This window comes from Rissa tridactyla, chromosome 5 (genome assembly GCF_028500815.1).
Source record: "Rissa tridactyla isolate bRisTri1 chromosome 5, bRisTri1.patW.cur.20221130, whole genome shotgun sequence".
Lineage (NCBI taxonomy): Eukaryota > Metazoa > Chordata > Aves > Charadriiformes > Laridae > Rissa > Rissa tridactyla.
In genome coordinates, this window is record NC_071470.1 from 41,389,972 (window position 1) to 41,405,791 (window position 15,820).

The window sequence follows — 15,820 nt, forward strand, 5'->3', positions numbered from 1 at the left end:
GTGATGGGAAAGGAACACCCCAGGTGCTGCTGGGACAGAGCACCCCATCCCTCAAGAGCATCCCTAGGTGATACAGGGCCAGAGGGCCCCGTCCCACAGGAGCATCCCGTGGCATTGCAGGGCTGGAGGACCCGGTCCCACTCTGTCCCCAGCCAAGCACAGCCCTGTTTGGTGCTGGCAGGTCCCAAGGGACGCTCTCAGCCAGGAGGAACACGCAGCCATGCTGCGGCTGGATGGCCTCCTGCACCACCCCAAGTCCTGTGCTGCCTTTGCAGCCGCTGGGCATGGGGATCCAAGGATCCTGGGCTGGCTGCAAGTGCCATGGGCCGCAGCAAGCTCTGGAGCAGCCCCATGGAGACCTTTAGGAAGGGACAGGAACAGGGATGGGGTTGGCGATGGGACCAGCACCCCAAGCTGCCAGCTCCGCTCCCATGCCTGCTCCAGCTGGGTGAACATAGAGCTGCCACCAAAGGGTGCCAGTGGCCCAAGCCCAGCCAGCTCCTTCCCACCCGCTTGGCCCAACCCTGCAGCTGGAAGCTGTAGAAAATCCCAATAAAAGAAATAAAAGTCAGGCTGGGAAAGTCCTTTTGGGGTGGAAAATGAGCTCATGGGAGGCTGATGGCAGTGCCAGCAGTAGCATGATGGCTTTTTGGAGGATCCTGCTCAGGGTGAGAGCAGAGGCAGAACCCAGAGACCTTCCCCCTCACTTGGACGGCGGCCCCTGGGCACCCTGACCCGGGCCCCTACCTCCCACCCTGGGCATCCCACCGGGCTGCCAGCCCCTGCCCACACCTCTGTCCTTGCGGTGCTTCGCTCCTTCCCCACAGCGGCAACGTGGGCAGTGCTGAGCCCGGTACTGCCTGTGTGGCTCCGGCACCGCGCACATCTCGGACCTCACCGCTGGCTCCGGCCGGAGATGCCGGGGGAGGGCAGGGGAGGGCCCGGCCCACTCACACCTGCCGCGGTGCTGGCACAGTGGTTTGGCAGTGCCCGGTGCCCCGCTCCCGCCGTCCCACCGGGGATGCCCCGGGGCTCTGGGCACTGCGGGCCACCACCTTCCGCGGGGGGGGTCCCTTGCCGGGCAGAGGCATCCCCCACTGCCTGGCAAGGCCGGGGCTGAATCGCCGCTGCTCGGCGCCTCCTCTGTGCCGGGACTTGGCTGGGAAGCCCGGGCGGGCTCTGCTCCGCGCAGGCGGTTCCCGGGGCCTCCCGGGTCCCCGGGCTCGGCCGGCAGCACTGACGGCTGCTGAGAGGCGGGGATGGCGGACCCCCCCCCCACACACCCCCGCAGCTCTCCCTTCCCTCCCTGTCGGAAAGGGCTGAGCCGCTCCAGCTGCCTCCGGCTTCCACCGGGAAACGCTCGGGGTCTCCGTGCCGGGAGAACCGGCGCCGGGAGCAGCCGGGATGCATTCACCGGCAGAGGCACGGGGAGCACCGGGGTCGGCCGGCAGCTCCGGGGGATGGCGGGCACCACCAGCCCCGTGTGCCCGGCATCCCGGCACATTGCTGCGCGCGTGGAGGAAGGGACCGTGGGTTTCCCGTGGGACCGCGGCCGGCGAGAGGCCGCACCCCGGTAGGGATCCGTCTCCCGGGGCCTCATCCTGCCGGCGCCCAGCATTCCCCCGCCCTGCGCGGCGATGCCGGGGGGCTGCCTGCAGGATCGTCTCTGGGGGCCCCAGCGGCTGCTCCCCTTCAGCCCCGGGAACAGGGTCAGACGCCGGCTGTGCCGGGGCAGCGGGGACACTGCAGGGTGCTGGGGACAGCAGGGACACGGTGCAAGGACAGTGGGGACGCCGCAGAGTGCTGGGGACAGCGGGGACACTGAAGGGTGGTGGAGACGCTGCGGGGTGCAAGGACAGTGGGGATACGGTGCTGGGGACAGTGGGGACACTGCGGGGTGCAAGCACAGTGGGGACAGGGTGCGAGGACAGCGGGAACACTGTACGGTGCTGGGAACAGCAGAGACATGGTGGGGACACGGTGGGGACACGGTACAAGGACAGCCGGGTGAGCAGGCTGGACGCGGTGTCCCCTGTTCGAAGGGGCTCTCGGGGGAGCTGGTCACAGGCGGGGGACAGTTTTACCCAACACCCCCGGGCAGCCCAGCGGGACCCCTGCCCTGCCACCCTGCCCGGCCCGAAGGCGCTTTTCCTGTCGGGGGGGGGCAGCGACGTGCTCAGCGGGAAAGTAGAGGGGCCGCGAGGGTGGGAGCCCACCCGGGGCCGCGGGGGTGTGGGAGCGTGCGTGACCGGCCGGGCTCCACCACGGCCCCGAGCGACCGGTGCCGCCCCCCCCGCCTTCCCCCGGGGGTCCCGTCCAGGCGGGAGCGGGCGGGGGGCGGGGGCGGGGAGGGGCGGCGAGAGCGGCGGGGGAGGGCCGGGGCAGGCTGGGCCGGGGCAGGCAGCGCCGGGCAGGCAGGGCCGGGGGCTGCTCCGCTCCGCCGCGGCCATGCTGGGGTTCCCCCTCGCCCTGATGCTGCTGCTGCTCTCCCCCCCCGCCGCCGCCCGCTTGGGCGGCGCCCCCCGGCAAGCCCCTACGTCCCCGGGGGCTGGCGGCCGCCCCCACCGAGCCCGTCCGCCCCGGAGCCACGCAGACGGGCACCCCCGGGGGCGCCCCGGGGGCTGCCCCAAAAGGCACGGCGGCGGACCCCCCGAGAGGCACGGCACCGAGCCCCCCCCCCAACCGCGGCGGGCCCCCCCAAAAGCACCGCGACGGCCCCCCCTAAAGGCACCGGGGCGGCCCCCTCGAGAGGCACGACACCGAGGCCCCCCCCAACCACGGCGGGCCCCTCCAAAGGCACCAGGGTGGTCCCCCCGAGAGGTACCGCAGCGACCCCCCGGAAGAGCACCACGACGGGCCCCCCCAAAGGCACCGGCACGACCTCTCCGAGAGGCACGGCAGCGACCCCCCCGAAGGGCACTACGTCGGGCCCCCCCAAAGGTACCGGGGCGACCCCCCCGAAGGGCACCGGAGCGAGCACCTCAAAAAGCACCACGGCCACCCCCCCAAAAAGCGCGGCGGGGGGGACCCCGGGCAGCGCAGCCCCCTCCAGCTCCGGCCCCCCCGAGCGCGGGCGGCTGAAGGAGGGGGGCCCCGGGGCCAAAGGTAGGAGCCTCCGGGGGGGGCGGGGGGCTGCTCGGGGCGGGTAGGGGTGTGCGAGTGTGTGTGAGCACACCCGTGTGTGTACAAGCGTGTGTGTGGTGTGTGTGTGTGTGTGTGAGCACACGGCTGGGTGTGCAGGGATGTGTGTGCACAAGTGTGTGTGTGTAGGGGAGTGGTTTAAAGTTGTGTGTGCACAAGGGTGCGTGTGCGCACATGTGTGTGTGTGTGTGTGTGTGTGTGTGTGTGTGTGCTGGGGGCCGGGCACACCTCCGGGGCAGTGCCGCAGCCCATGTAGACTGAGGGGGTGCCCCAGGGTGCCCCCATGAGTGTTAGGGACCGTGTGTGGGTGTGCATATGTGTGGGCAGTGATGGGATGCATGGGTGCGTGGGTCCCTGAGGACCCCACCACCCCGGGGGTCCCTTTGCCCCTCTTCAGCCCCGGCACCCAGGAAGAAGCTGGTGCGGGTTAAAGTGGTAAAGAAGAAAGTGGTGAAGAAGAAGCCGAAGGCTCCGGGCAAGGACACAGCTGCTCCACAGGAGCCTCGTACGTATGCTCAGCGCTGGGGGACGGGGCAGAGGGTCCTGGGGGGGCTGCATGGGCACACATGCATGTGTACACACCTCCGCGCCATGCACACACCTCCACAGTGTGCACCCGCATTGGGTGCTCGGTGCAGGGGTGCACACCCACACACCTCGGCACATGCACCCACACATGTGGGGAGCAGCTCCAGCCCTTCCCCTGTGCTCCAGGGGGGTCACCGACACCACCCATGCCAGGCACATGCCATCACACGCATGGTCTCCGTGCTGTCACACAATGCACACCCTGGACACGCACAACCGGCAACACTGCGACGGCACAGAAACAGCCCCCTGCAAACTGTGCGCACGCATGCACGCACACACGCATGTGTGGACACACACCCATCCTGCGGTGGGGATGCTGGCAGGGCTCCCCTGCCTCCCCCACGCCCCCACTCTCCCCCCTGCCCCTCTGCGTGACGGGGAGCGGGGTTTGCATGACACAGAGTGGGGTTTGCGTGACACAGAGTGGGGTTTGCGTGACGCAGAGTGGGGTTTGCACAACATGGAGCAGGGTTTGCCCTGGCTGCGGTCGTGGCCGTGGCTGCAGAGCCCGGCTGCATTCCTGCACCAGGAGCTGGAGCTTGGGGTCTCGCCTGTGTGTTCCGCTCCGGCCCCACAAAGCCTGGGAGTGGGGCCAGGGCGGGTGGCAGGCACAGAGCCAGCACAGGCGGGCTGCTGAGCCTCACTGAGCCGGCACATGGCACGGGACCTGCCAGGCATTGCCCCTGGGCACACAGGGAGGGACACAGAGCGGGGACAGACCTGGGGAGGGATCCCTGTGTGGGGGCAGCTGTGCACGGGGGTCTCTGAGCGAGCCCGGCCCCCTCTGCTTTGCCCCCAGTGTGTCCCCCGCTGGGGCTGGAGTCCCTGCGGGTGCTGGACTCCCAGCTCCGATCCTCCAGTGACAAGCGCTACGGCCTGGGCGCCCACCGCGGGCGCCTCAACATCCAGGTAGGACACGCAGCGTGTGCGTGGCATGTGCATGGCATGGCATGTGTGTGGCATGTTTGCGTGGCTTGTGGCATGCGCATGGCATGTGCCTACTCTGTGTGTGGCATGTAGATGGCGTGTGGATGGCACACATGTAGCAGGGGCTCTCCCACAGGGACCCCTCCAGCCTCGCCATGGCCGGTGGGAGCCAGATCTGCCAGCACCACCGGACCCACCTCCATGTTGGATGGGGGGACCCTGCCACCACCCCTTGAAGGGTCCCATTAAACTTGGGACTTGGTCCCCCAGCCAAGTGGTGCCATGCAGCTGGGAGCACAGGGGTGGCGCCGGGCTGGGGACACATGGGCAGTGGGGACATGCCCCGAGCAGGGCCCTGCATCCCCCTCCTGTCCCTGACACTCCCCCCACCGCAGTCAGGGCTGTACGACGGGGACTTCTACGACGGCGGCTGGTGCGCGGGGCAGGAGGACACGGAGCAGTGGCTAGAGGTGGATGCCCGCCGGCTCACCAACTTCACCGGCGTCATCACACAGGGGCTTAACTCCATCTGGACGTAAGGCGTCCCCCGGGGGGCTGGGTGGGGGACTGGGACCCCCGCTGACCCTCTCCCCCACGCAGGTACGACTGGGTGACATCCTACAAAGTTCAGGTCAGCAACGACACTCACACATGGCAGCCGTGCCGCAACGGCACCGAGGAGGCGGTAGGTGCCCCCATGGGGAGCAGCCCCGGGCAGGGTTGGTGGGAGCAGGGATCCCCCCCGGGACCCCCCAGCCTGGCCGGCTCCCCAAGCAGAGCGAGGGCATGGGGGGGTTAACTGTGCCGGGGGGGTTAACCGTGCTGGGACCCAGCTCTGTTGCCTTTGGCCTCTCCACCCGTGAGCATCCTCCAGTACTTCCCCCCTTGGGCACCAGGCACAAAGGCTGCTTGTCCCCGGCTGCCGCTCCGGCCGCCTGCCAGGCCCCCCCGGTGCACGCGTGTGAGCATGGCGGGGGCACACGCGGCACACGGCCGGCGGCGCCCGAAGGCGAACATGGCAGCCTGGTGCTCGGGTGTGCGCCTCTGGGTGCTGCCCATGCAGGGACAAGCGTGTGGGAGTTGACAGGGGGGTGTGCGAGCCCCCCCGGCGTGGGCACGCCTGTGTTCAGGGAGGCGTCAGATATAGGGGCTGCCAGAGCCGGCCACGTTGCTCCCGCAGCCAGGGACCAGCGGTCAGGGTCCCCATGCCAGGGCTGTGCCGGGGTGGGTTTGGGGGTTCCTGTGGCAGGGCTGGGGAAGGGAGGTGTTTGGGGGTCCCTTTGCGAGGTCTGTGCCAGTGGCTGCATTGGGGTCCCCGTGCCAGGGCTATGCCAGTGGCCCCTTTGGGGGTTGCCATGCCAAGGCTTTGCCAGGGGTGGGTTTGGTGTCCCTGTGCTCATTCCTGGGTACCATGCGGGGGTACCCTCCCCTCTGGGTGCTGGGGTGATGGGGTTGGGGGTGCAGAGCGGCACGGGCGCCCCAGGCCCTGTGGCACCACTGGGGCTCCGGTTCGTCGGTTGTTCGTCGGTGGTGCCGGGCTTGGGGCACCACCCGCCGCAGCCGTTTGTCTGCTCCTCATTAGGGGCTGGAGAGGGGCCAGGGGAGGCCAGGGCTGGACATGGCTGCGGCGCTTGTAACCCTTTGGGCCCTGGCGGGTGGCTCTGCTGCAGCTCCCCATCCTCAACAGCCCCCAGCCAGGTCCCCCCCGGCACAGGGACCCACAGGGGCTGCATCCATCCCTCCCTCCAGGTCTTCCCCGGGAACAAGGACCCCGAGACGCCAGTGCTCAACCTGTTGCCCTCGCCGGTGGTAGCACGCTACCTGCGCATCAACCCCCAGACCTGGTTCCAGAATGGCACCATCTGCCTGCGGGCAGAGGTCCTGGGCTGCCCGCTGCCAGGTGGGTGCCCGCTGCCTTCTGCCTGCTGCCCGCCACCCCTCAACCCGACCTGCGAGCATCTGGGATGGGCACGCTCTGCCAGGGCTGTCCCCAGAGTTGGGGTCTGGGCTGTTCCCACTTCGTAAAGGATCTCTGACTGTGTCCCTCCCTTGTCCCCTTGGTGCCCGCCCGGCTCCTCGCAGACCCAAACAACATCTACGCTTGGGACAGCCAGCCCCTGCCCACCGACAAGCTGGATTTCCGCCATCACAACTACAAGGAGATGAGAAAGGTGCCTGCCCTGCCACACCAGCATGGGGCAGGGGGGCTCCACACCCCCTTGGGCGCAGCACAGTGTGGGGCAATGGCAGTCTCTGCACCTCTGGGGGCACCCTGGCATGGGGCAGGGCTCCAGGTGCCCCTGGACCCTGACCCAGAGCTTTGTGCCCTCCCCAGCTGATGAAGCGAGTGAACGACGAGTGCCCCGACATCACCCGCGTCTACAGCATCGGGAAGAGTTACCTGGGCCTCAAGATGTATGTCATGGAGATCTCCGACAACCCTGGGCAGCACGAAGTGGGTAGGTGCCCTGCGGCTGCGGGGGAGGGAGGGGAGGTGACAGCTGGGAACACCCAGGCTGGTACAGGATGGAGACAGCGTGGACGGGGATGCCCAGGATGGTGCAGGATGGGGATGTTGTGGCCAGGGATGCCCAGGCTGGTACAGGATGGGGACGGGATGACCAGGGATGCCCAGGCTGGCATGAGGTATAGAGGACCAGAGTGGCCGAGGCCCCCCCCTCCCCTGTGTACTGTGCCTGGCAGGAGAGCCAGAGTTCCGCTACGTGGCGGGGATGCACGGCAATGAGGTGCTGGGCCGGGAGCTGCTGCTCAACCTGATGGAGTACCTGTGCCGGGAGTTTCGGCTGGGCAACCCCCGCGTGGTGCAGCTGGTCACCGAGACCCGCATCCACCTCCTGCCTTCCATGAACCCCGACGGCTACGAGACCGCCTACAAGCTGGTAGGGTAGGGCTGCCCAGTCCCAGAGCACCGACCCGCCATGGGGCCGTTCTAGCGCTGGTCCCCGGTGACCCTGTCCCCCGACAGGGGTCGGAGCTGTCAGGTTGGGCCATGGGCCGCTGGACCTACGAGGGCATCGACCTCAACCACAACTTCGCCGACCTGAACACAGCGCTGTGGGATGCTGAGGACAACGACCTGGTGCCCCATGAGTTCCCCAACCACTACATCCCCATCCCTGAGTACTACACCTTTGCCAATGCCACGGTGAGCACACCGTGGGCACCCTGAAACCCACCCCTCCTCCTGACACAGTGCGCCTGGGTGATGCCCACACGTGGGGGGGCTGCAGCAGGGACGGACCCATGAGGTCTCATCCATGCACCCTGAGGAGAGGACGATGGGAGCCTTTCCCCCAGCCCAGCGGGGGTTTCACCACCAGGACCCACCACGGCCCCCTCTGACACAGTGTCCCCCTACCCAGGTGGCCCCCGAGACGCGGGCGGTGATCGACTGGATGCAGCGGTACCCCTTTGTGCTGAGCGCCAACCTGCATGGGGGGGAGCTGGTGGTCACCTACCCCTTCGACATGACCCGCACCTACTGGAAGGCGCAGGAGCTGACCCCCACCGCCGACGACGGGGTCTTCCGCTGGCTGGCCACTGTCTACGCCACCTCCAATCTGGCCATGGCCAGCGAGGAGCGGCGCCTCTGCCACTACGATGACTTCATCCGCTTTGGCAACATCATCAACGGGGCCAACTGGCACACGGTGCCCGGCAGTGAGTGGGAGGGCCGGGATGGGGTGAGGGGGGTAGCCAGGGACCCCCCCTGACACTCTCCCCACACTGCATCCTGCGCAGGCATGAACGACTTCAGCTACCTGCACACCAACTGCTTCGAGATCACGGTGGAGCTCTCCTGCGACAAGTTCCCGCACGCCTCCGAGCTGCCAGCCGAGTGGGAGAACAACCGGGAGTCCCTGCTGCTCTACATGGAGCAGGTCGGGGACGGGGACCCCCTTGGGTGGCTCCGTGGTCCTGTCGGGGGGGAAAACGCTGTGGGGTGCTGCAAGGGACGTGGGCACCAAGGGGTCAGGGTTTCGGCAGAGGCCAAGCAGATTGCAGCAGTGGCTCAGGGGTCCCAAAACACCCCTAAAGCTCCACGTCGCCCCTCCATGTCCCCGACAGGCATAGTGCATGGGCTCGGCATGCGTGTGGCAAGTGCACATGCGTGGGGTGTGTGCGCTCCCTGCACGGGTTTGTGTGTGCAAGACGCGTGTGCCTGGTGTGCCGGTGCTGCCTGTAGCACACCTGTGCAGTGGGTGTGCGCCACCCGCTGCGTGTGCCATGACACCGTGTGCCATACCAGGGTCTGGGCACACACAGCACCACATGTGTGTGTGTGTGTGTGCACATGTGTGCCCCTTGCACGCCTGCCCTGCTGACACCCGCTCCGGCCCGTGGTCCCCAGGTGCACCGTGGGATTAAGGGGGTGGTTCGGGACAGAGACACGGAGCAGGGCATCGCCAACGCCATCATCTCTGTGGACGGCATCAACCACGACGTCCGGACGGGTACAGTGGGACAGGGATGGGGATGGGAACGGGAATGGGATGGGATTGGGGATTGTGGATTGGGATGGGAATGGGATGAGGCTGGGAACAGGGATGGGATGGGCACAGGAATGGGATTGGGGGTGGAGATGGGGAGGGGATGGGGATGGGGATGGGGTAGGGAGGGGATTGGGATAGGAATGGGATGAGGTTGTGAATGGGGATGGGATGGGGATGGGAAGGGGATGATGTTGGAACAGGGACAGGAATAGGATTGGGGATGTGAATGAGACAGGGATAGCAATGGGAAGGGGAATGGGATGGGGATGGGAAGAGGTTGGGAATAGGGATGTGGTAGGGACAGGAATAGGATTGGGGATGTGAATGGGGTGGGGCGGAGGATAGGATTGGGGATGGGGACGGGGATGGGGATGGGAACAGGGACGAGGAAGGGGAAGAGGGTGGGGATAAGGACAAGGGACGGGGCTGGGGCTGGGTGTGTGGCAGCGCCGACGCCCCACGGGCCCCACCCCGCTGCCGCAGCCTTCGACGGGGACTACTGGCGGCTGCTGAACCCGGGGGAGTACGAGGTGACGGCGCGGGCCGAGGGCTACGAGGCGGCCACGCAGCCGTGCCACGTCTCCTACGAGAACGTGCCCACCCCCTGCAGCTTTCGCCTGGCCCGGGCGCGGCGGCATCGGCTGCGGGGGCGGCTGCCCGCGGGCGGCCCCTTGCCCCCCGACCTGCGGCTGCGCCGCCAGCGCCTCCGCCGCCTGCGCGCCCACCGCCGCACACCGTGACCGGGGGTGCTGGTGGTGGGGGGGGGGGGACGGGACGGCCCGGGGCCGCGGGCTCGGCGCGGGGACCGAGGGCTGGAGCCCGAGCCGGCGGCCGGCGGGACCGGGAAGGCGCGGGGGGGCCGGATCCGGAGCGGGAGCTCCCGGCGTCGCCGCTGTGCGGGACGCCTCTCAGTAAAGTTGGCTGTGCTGCCCGTGCGCCTGCTGATGGGCCTCTGTCCGGGGACGGATCCCGCGGGGACGGGACCGGGATTGATCGTGCCCCGGCCCGGCGCACCAGCAACGGCACCGGCGGATCCCGCCGCACGCCCCGCCCCGCCCCGCCTGGGGACCCAGCAAGTCCCGCCCCCTTACGTGGCCCCGCCTCTTACGTGGCCCCGCCCTCACCCTGAAGCGCCATGGCGGAGGCCACGCCCCCACGCTCTGGCCACGCCTCCCTTAGGTCTAACCCACATGACCGGCTGTCCCGCCCGCTGGCGTCACACCGGGGACGCCTTTGCTGGGAGCCGATTGGCTCGTGGCGGCGGGAAGGGCGTGCCCCCGAAAGGCGCGAGGGCCAATGGGCCGCGAGCCCTGTCAGCGTCAGGCGGGCGCTGGCGGCGGCGCGGGTGCGGGGCCGGCAGCGCGGGGTGTCGGGGGCACTGGCGGGGGGTCCAGCGTGGGGGGACGTGGGGTGCTGGGACCGTGGGGGCATTGGGGGGGTCCAATGTGGGGGACCCGTCGGGTGCTGGGACCGTGGGGGGTCCGGGAGGAGTCCAAGGTGGGGGGTCCGGGAGGTGTTGAGACCATGGGGGACTCCAGGGTGGGAGGTTCGTGGGGTGCTGGGACCGTGGGGGCATTGGGGGGAGTTCGGAGGGTGGGGGGCAAATGGGGTGTTGAGACCATGAAGGATGTGGGAGGAGTCCACGTGGGGGGTCCATGGAGTGCTGGGACAGGACTGTGAGGGGCCTGGGGGGGTCCAGAGTGGGGGGACGTGGGGTGCTGGGACCATGGAGTCATTGGGGGGGGGTCTGGATGGGGGGTCCGTGGGGTGGTGGGGGCATGAGGGAGTCTAGTGTGGGGAGGTCTGTGGGATACTGGGACCTTGGGGGCATTGGGGCTGTCCAGGGTGGGGGGGTCCATGGGGTGCTGGGACCATAGCGGGCCTGGGGGGAGTCCGGGTGGGGGGTCTGTGGGTGCTGGAACTGTGGTGTATTGGGGGGCATGCAGGGGGTGCTGGGACCATGAGGGGTCTGACAGGGGGGCTGAGGGGGCCTACGGGATGCGAGGGGGGTGGGCTTGTAGGGAGGTGTGTGGGGGTCACTCCCAGGTGTGATGGGGAAGGGTCCCTTGGGGGATGGAGGGGGACAGGACAGGCCCATGGGGTGCAAGGGGGTGTCTGTGGGATGGGGGGGCTCTGCGGGGCTGGGGGCAGCTGCTTCCCTGCCTGCACTGTCCCGGCCCTGCAGGCAGTGGGACCCCCAAACCTGCCCCAGTGGCGGGGGACACCTGCTGGAGCTGAGCCCCAACACACACACACACTTCCCGCCCCAGCTGGCACCATGGTGGAGTACAGGATCCGGCCGTACTGCGAGGAGGACTACGAGACGGTGCGCGAGGTCTTCGCCACCGGCATGAGCGAGTACGCGCCGGCGCTGTGCCTGCATGTCCTGCGGCAGCCCTGGGCGCTGCTGGCGCTGGGCTGCACCTTCTGCCTGCTGCTAGCCAGTGGCCGCTCCCTGCTGCTGCCCGTCCTGGCCCTCACCCTGCTGCTGGCCCTGGCCCGGCACCTCCTGGGCTGCGCCTGGAGCACCTACATCGACCGCTGCCTCGGGGACGACCTGCGGGACATCGGGGCTGCCTACGCCGAGAGCGCCGGTGCCCAGTTCTGGGTGGCGGAGGCGGACGAGCGGGTGGTGGGCACGGTGGGGGTGCGGCCGGCCGACAATGGCGCTGACGGGGAGCTGGTGTTGAAGAGGATGTCGGTGCGGAAGGACTACCGAGGCTTGGGCATCGCCAAGGCGCTGGCCCGCACCGCGCTGGACTTTGCCCGGCAGCGTGGCTACCGGGCCGTGGTGCTCAACACCCTGATGCTGCAGCACGAGGCCCGGGCCCTCTACGAGCACCTGGGCTTCCGCCAGCACCGCCGCTACGTCCTGCCCACCGCCTACGGCCGCCTGGCCAACTGCACCATCACCACCTACCGCTACGACCTGCCCGGCACACCCTGAGCCCCGCCACAGCGCCGGTGAGGGCGGCCGTCGTGCCCCGGCACCGGCATGGCCGCGCGGGCTGTGCTGTGGGATGCTGCTCTTGACCGTGCCTGCTGGACACGGCGCCGCCGTGGGGCGGTGGGTGCCGTGTTCCCAACCCCTGGCTGTGCCTTGCCATGGAGCCATGTGGGCGTTGCTTCTCAGGGAGTGTGCTGCACGCCGGCACGGGGGTGACATGGGGGGTAGGGACCCTTGTGCCACATGCGGTGGGGGGGGTCTGTGGGGCACAAGGGTGCCCTGCCCCATGGTGGGGTTCAGTCTCCGGGAGGGGGCCAGGCTGAGTCCTGCTTGGCCCTGATGCTACTGTGTCCCCTTGGGAGCATGTGGCTACCCAAGAGAGACCCCCGGCCATGTGTTGCCTCCCCCCAAGCCGTTCCCCCCCCCCACCCTCCCTGGCTGCTCCGCAGTGCCTGCGGGTCAGGTGCTGCCCCTGCATGGGGTGGAGAAATAAAGGACCGTCCGCAGCGCTGGGCTGGGTCGTTCTTCCCATGTCGGCACAGGGTCCTGGGGTGGCCACCCCAGCGGAATGATGGGGGTCCCCATCACCACGAGGAGCCCCATGGCATCCCCATGGAATGGGGATGCATGGGGCACTGTAAGACCACAGGGACACCCCTCCCACATTTTTCCCAAACCTGCTGTGCTGGTGGGGCTCCCCAGGGCAGGGGACAGTGGTCAGTTGGTTACCAGCCAGTCCCCTGGGGCAAGGACACGCATTCCTGGGGGCTGGCCATCCCCAAGGGCTCCTTGTGCCCCCCACCTTGGACACCGGTGGCCTTCGCTTAAGGCATGAAAGGTGGCTTGGCCATAAAACGAACCTCAACCCCCTGGCAGGGAGCCTGGCAGCACCGGCCACCGCCGCTGCCTGCGGTTGGGTCCGGGCAAAGTCCCCCGGTGGGGCTGGTCTGAGTGGGTGCCATGGGGCTCAGCCTACCTGCAATAAGGGAGCTGGGGGTGGAGGCGGCTGGGGGCTGCAGCAGCCCTCGGGAGCTGGCAAAGGGGTTAAATATGCCTGGAAACCCCCCCTCCTCATCCCAGCGAGGCTTCCCCGCCGCGGGGGTCCAGTGCCAAAGCATCTCCTCCATTTGGCGGGGATGGGGGACCCGGGCAGTGACGGGGGACGGGCTCTGCCCGTCCCCCGTCACTGCCCAGGACCCCCATCCCCGCACATGAGTGAACCCCCCCGCTAATCACCCAGCCAAGGCTGTGCGTGACCCTATAACCTTCTCAGGGCTCGGTTTATGGCAGCATCCCGGCATCAGCGGGGGCGGCACTTCTCCTTCGGCGCCTGCGCTTGTCACGTCCCCGGAGCCGCCGTCAGCCCGGGTAAGGGCCAAGCTGGGGGGTACAGCCCGGTGCCGTCACCGGAGCACGCACCACCACCCCCCCCCCAGCCCCCCGCCAACCTCCCAAAGCTGGGCGACATCCCCGAAGGTTGCAGAACGATGGGCTGAACGGAGCCGGCATCTTTCTGCGACAGCGGTGGGAGCCACACGCACAGGCCAGCGCCGGGTCTGAGGGAAGAAAAGGGCCCCCCCACCCCCGTGCAGGGGGGGTTACCGGACCCCCAGGGCCTGGCGAGGGACCCCCCCATTTGCATTCGCTCGGAGGACCTGCACAGCCGCAGTCCTGGGTTTGGGGAGGAGCAGAGCCGGTAGCAGCAGGTGGGGGGGGAGGGACTGGGAGTTTGCCAAGGGGGGGGTGCGGGGTACCGGGACCCTAGCAGTTGTGGGAGGGTGAGGCCACGGTCCCCTTTAGCCCCCAGTGCAGACCCCCGCGGTGTTTTCGGCAGCTCAGGGTCCCCAACCCCTTCCCCGGGGCAGGGGGAGCCATCCCCACTCAGGCTCAACCCCCCCCCCCCACCTCCCCATGAGCCGGGGCACAAACCCACTGATTGTCTGTGTCCATCATCTCCCTGTGTCCATCATCTCCCCCTCCATGTCCCTTTGCCCTGCTCCTCCCACGGCAGCACGGGGCAAAGGACGGGCACCCAGGCAGCCGCCCACCTCTGCCCGGGCTTTGTTGTGCCGTGGTTCCTGGGGAGCCGGCACCACCATCGGTGAGTGCCGGGGTCTTGGTGCTGCTCGGGGAGTCGGGGGGGGCAGGCAACCCCAGATCCTCCTGGTCCTCCTTTCACCCCCCCGCCCAGGTCCTGCTCCCCACTCCTGGGTGTCCCATCCCGAACCCGCTCCCTGCAGCCTGGGGCAGGGTGAGCGTCTCTGTGTCCCCATCAGGGGGGAGACAGGAGCCCCCAGCCCGCTTCGCTCCTGCCCTTGTGGAGACTCCCATGTGGGACCACCCCCCTGGCATGGCTGCTGCTCCAGCCCTGGGGGAAGCAGGGAAAACCAGGATGAGACAGGTGATGCTTGGAGGGGTTCCTGGGATGCCCAAGGGGAAAAAGAGGGGTGGGAGGAGGCATGGGGCAGGGGGGTCAGGGCAGGAACCCCAAAAGGGGCCGGGGTTCCTGGGTGCCCACCCCAGGCAAGGCTGGTGCCGGGGATTTTTAGTGGGAAGAGGGTAATTATGCTGGTGGGGCGACGCAGAGCGCAGGCTGGTGCCCACAGGAGCTAACACAGCTGCACGGTGCTCAGGCAGCGATCCCTGCCTGTTTGCCAGTGCCATTCCAGCAGTGGGGTCTGGGGATGCCCAGGGGTTCCGTGTCCAAGGCCGGCACTGCCCCGACACCCCAATTGTGCCGTACCACAGGTGCCGGCAGCCCATGGCGTCCTACCGCATCCGGCAGTACCGGGAGCAGGACTACGACGCCGTGCGGACCCTCTTCGCCCGCGGCATCTTGGAGCACGCGCCAGCCGGCTACCGCCACATCCTGCGCTCGGCACGGGCGCAGCTGGGGCTGCTGGTCCTCTTCGCAGCGGTGCGGGCAGCTGCCGGCTACTGGGTGCTGGGGCTGGCGGCCGTGGCCCTGGCACTGGCGGCCACCTGGCCCGTGGTCCGCTCCTTCAGCACCTCCTACGTGCAAGATGCGCTGTGCACCGACCTCTGCGACATCTCCACCAGCTACTTGCGGGCGCCCGACTCCTGCTTCTGGGTGGCGGAGGCTGGGGGGTCCGTGGTGGGCATGGTAGCCGTGGCACCGGCGCAGGATCCGGCTGAGAGAGGGGTGGCCCTAGAGCTGAAGAGAATGTCGGTCAGCAAGGACTACCGGGGCCGGGGCATCTCCAAAGCGCTCTGCGGGGAGGTGCTGCGCTTCGCCCGGGCGAGGGGCTACGGGGCGGTGGTCCTCTCCACCTCCATGGTGCAGGTGGCCGCCCAGCGGCTCTACGAGGGCCAGGGCTTCAAGAAGGTGGGCACCTTCAGCCCCTCGCTGCTCGGCAGCCTCCTCTGCTTCCAGATCTTCCACTACCGCTGTGACCTGCCCGGTGGCACCGCGGCCCCGCCACGCTAGGTGCTGCCACCGCACCCTGACGCCGCCCCGGCACGTCCCACCATATCCCCGGTGCACAAGGCACCGGCTGCGTCACCCCTGGCCCCAGCCCGTGCCACGCCAGCCACCGCCGCGGCACCCCAAACCCTGGCCCTGGCATGTGGCACCCCCTCAGCCTTGTCACCGCCGTGGCACTCGCATGGGGTCGGCAGCTGGGGTGGGGTGGGGCGGGGTGGGGGGAGGCCATGCCTGGCTGGGCTGCCGGGGCCCATC

The 15,820-nt window shown here is 68.8% G+C and overlaps 2 protein-coding genes across 5 annotated transcripts; both read left to right on the plus strand.

The window, feature by feature from the left end:
• The first annotated feature begins 1,460 nt into the window (after positions 1 to 1,460).
• CPXM1 (carboxypeptidase X, M14 family member 1) lies at positions 1,461 to 12,538 on the plus strand. Its single transcript, XM_054203134.1, has 15 exons — positions 1,461 to 1,573; positions 2,321 to 3,105; positions 3,539 to 3,646; positions 4,532 to 4,641; positions 5,055 to 5,194; positions 5,260 to 5,344; positions 6,409 to 6,559; positions 6,742 to 6,830; positions 6,995 to 7,118; positions 7,363 to 7,559; positions 7,646 to 7,825; positions 8,043 to 8,340; positions 8,422 to 8,561; positions 9,032 to 9,134; positions 11,444 to 12,538. Exons 1-15 carry the CDS (start codon positions 1,461 to 1,463, stop codon positions 12,118 to 12,120), a joined length of 3,300 nt encoding a protein of 1,099 aa, XP_054059109.1. The 3' UTR covers positions 12,121 to 12,538.
• Positions 12,539 to 13,371: 833 nt separating this feature from the next.
• On the plus strand, positions 13,372 to 15,770 carry NAT8 (N-acetyltransferase 8 (putative)). 4 transcript variants are annotated; one of them, XM_054202925.1, is made up of 2 exons: positions 13,372 to 13,488; positions 14,869 to 15,770. In XM_054202925.1, the coding sequence occupies exon 2, from the start codon at positions 14,882 to 14,884 to the stop codon at positions 15,566 to 15,568; it is 687 nt and encodes a 228-aa protein (XP_054058900.1). In that variant the 5' UTR covers positions 13,372 to 13,488; positions 14,869 to 14,881; the 3' UTR covers positions 15,569 to 15,770. The 4 variants fall into 4 exon arrangements, with proteins under 4 accessions (XP_054058900.1, XP_054058899.1, XP_054058901.1 ...); XM_054202924.1 differs by lacking the exon at positions 13,372 to 13,488 and adding an exon at positions 13,501 to 13,826; XM_054202926.1 differs by lacking the exon at positions 13,372 to 13,488 and adding an exon at positions 13,501 to 13,816.
• Positions 15,771 to 15,820: the final 50 nt, after the last annotated feature.

What these genes read in the sequence shown, in the direction of transcription:
- CPXM1 (XM_054203134.1), top strand. Translation starts at nt 1,461, where the DNA reads ATGGCGGGCACCACCAGCCCCGTGTGCCCGGCATCCCGGCACATTGCT. An exon ending in GGGGGGCCCCGGGGCCAAAG is followed by an intron (nt 3,106 to 3,538) that starts GTAGGAGCCTCC and finishes GCCCCTCTTCAG; the next exon opens with CCCCGGCACCCAGGAAGAAG. An exon ending in CCCTGGGCAGCACGAAGTGG is followed by an intron (nt 7,119 to 7,362) that starts GTAGGTGCCCTG and finishes TGTGCCTGGCAG; the next exon opens with GAGAGCCAGAGTTCCGCTAC.
- NAT8 (XM_054202925.1), top strand. Translation starts at nt 14,882, where the DNA reads ATGGCGTCCTACCGCATCCGGCAGTACCGGGAGCAGGACTACGACGCC.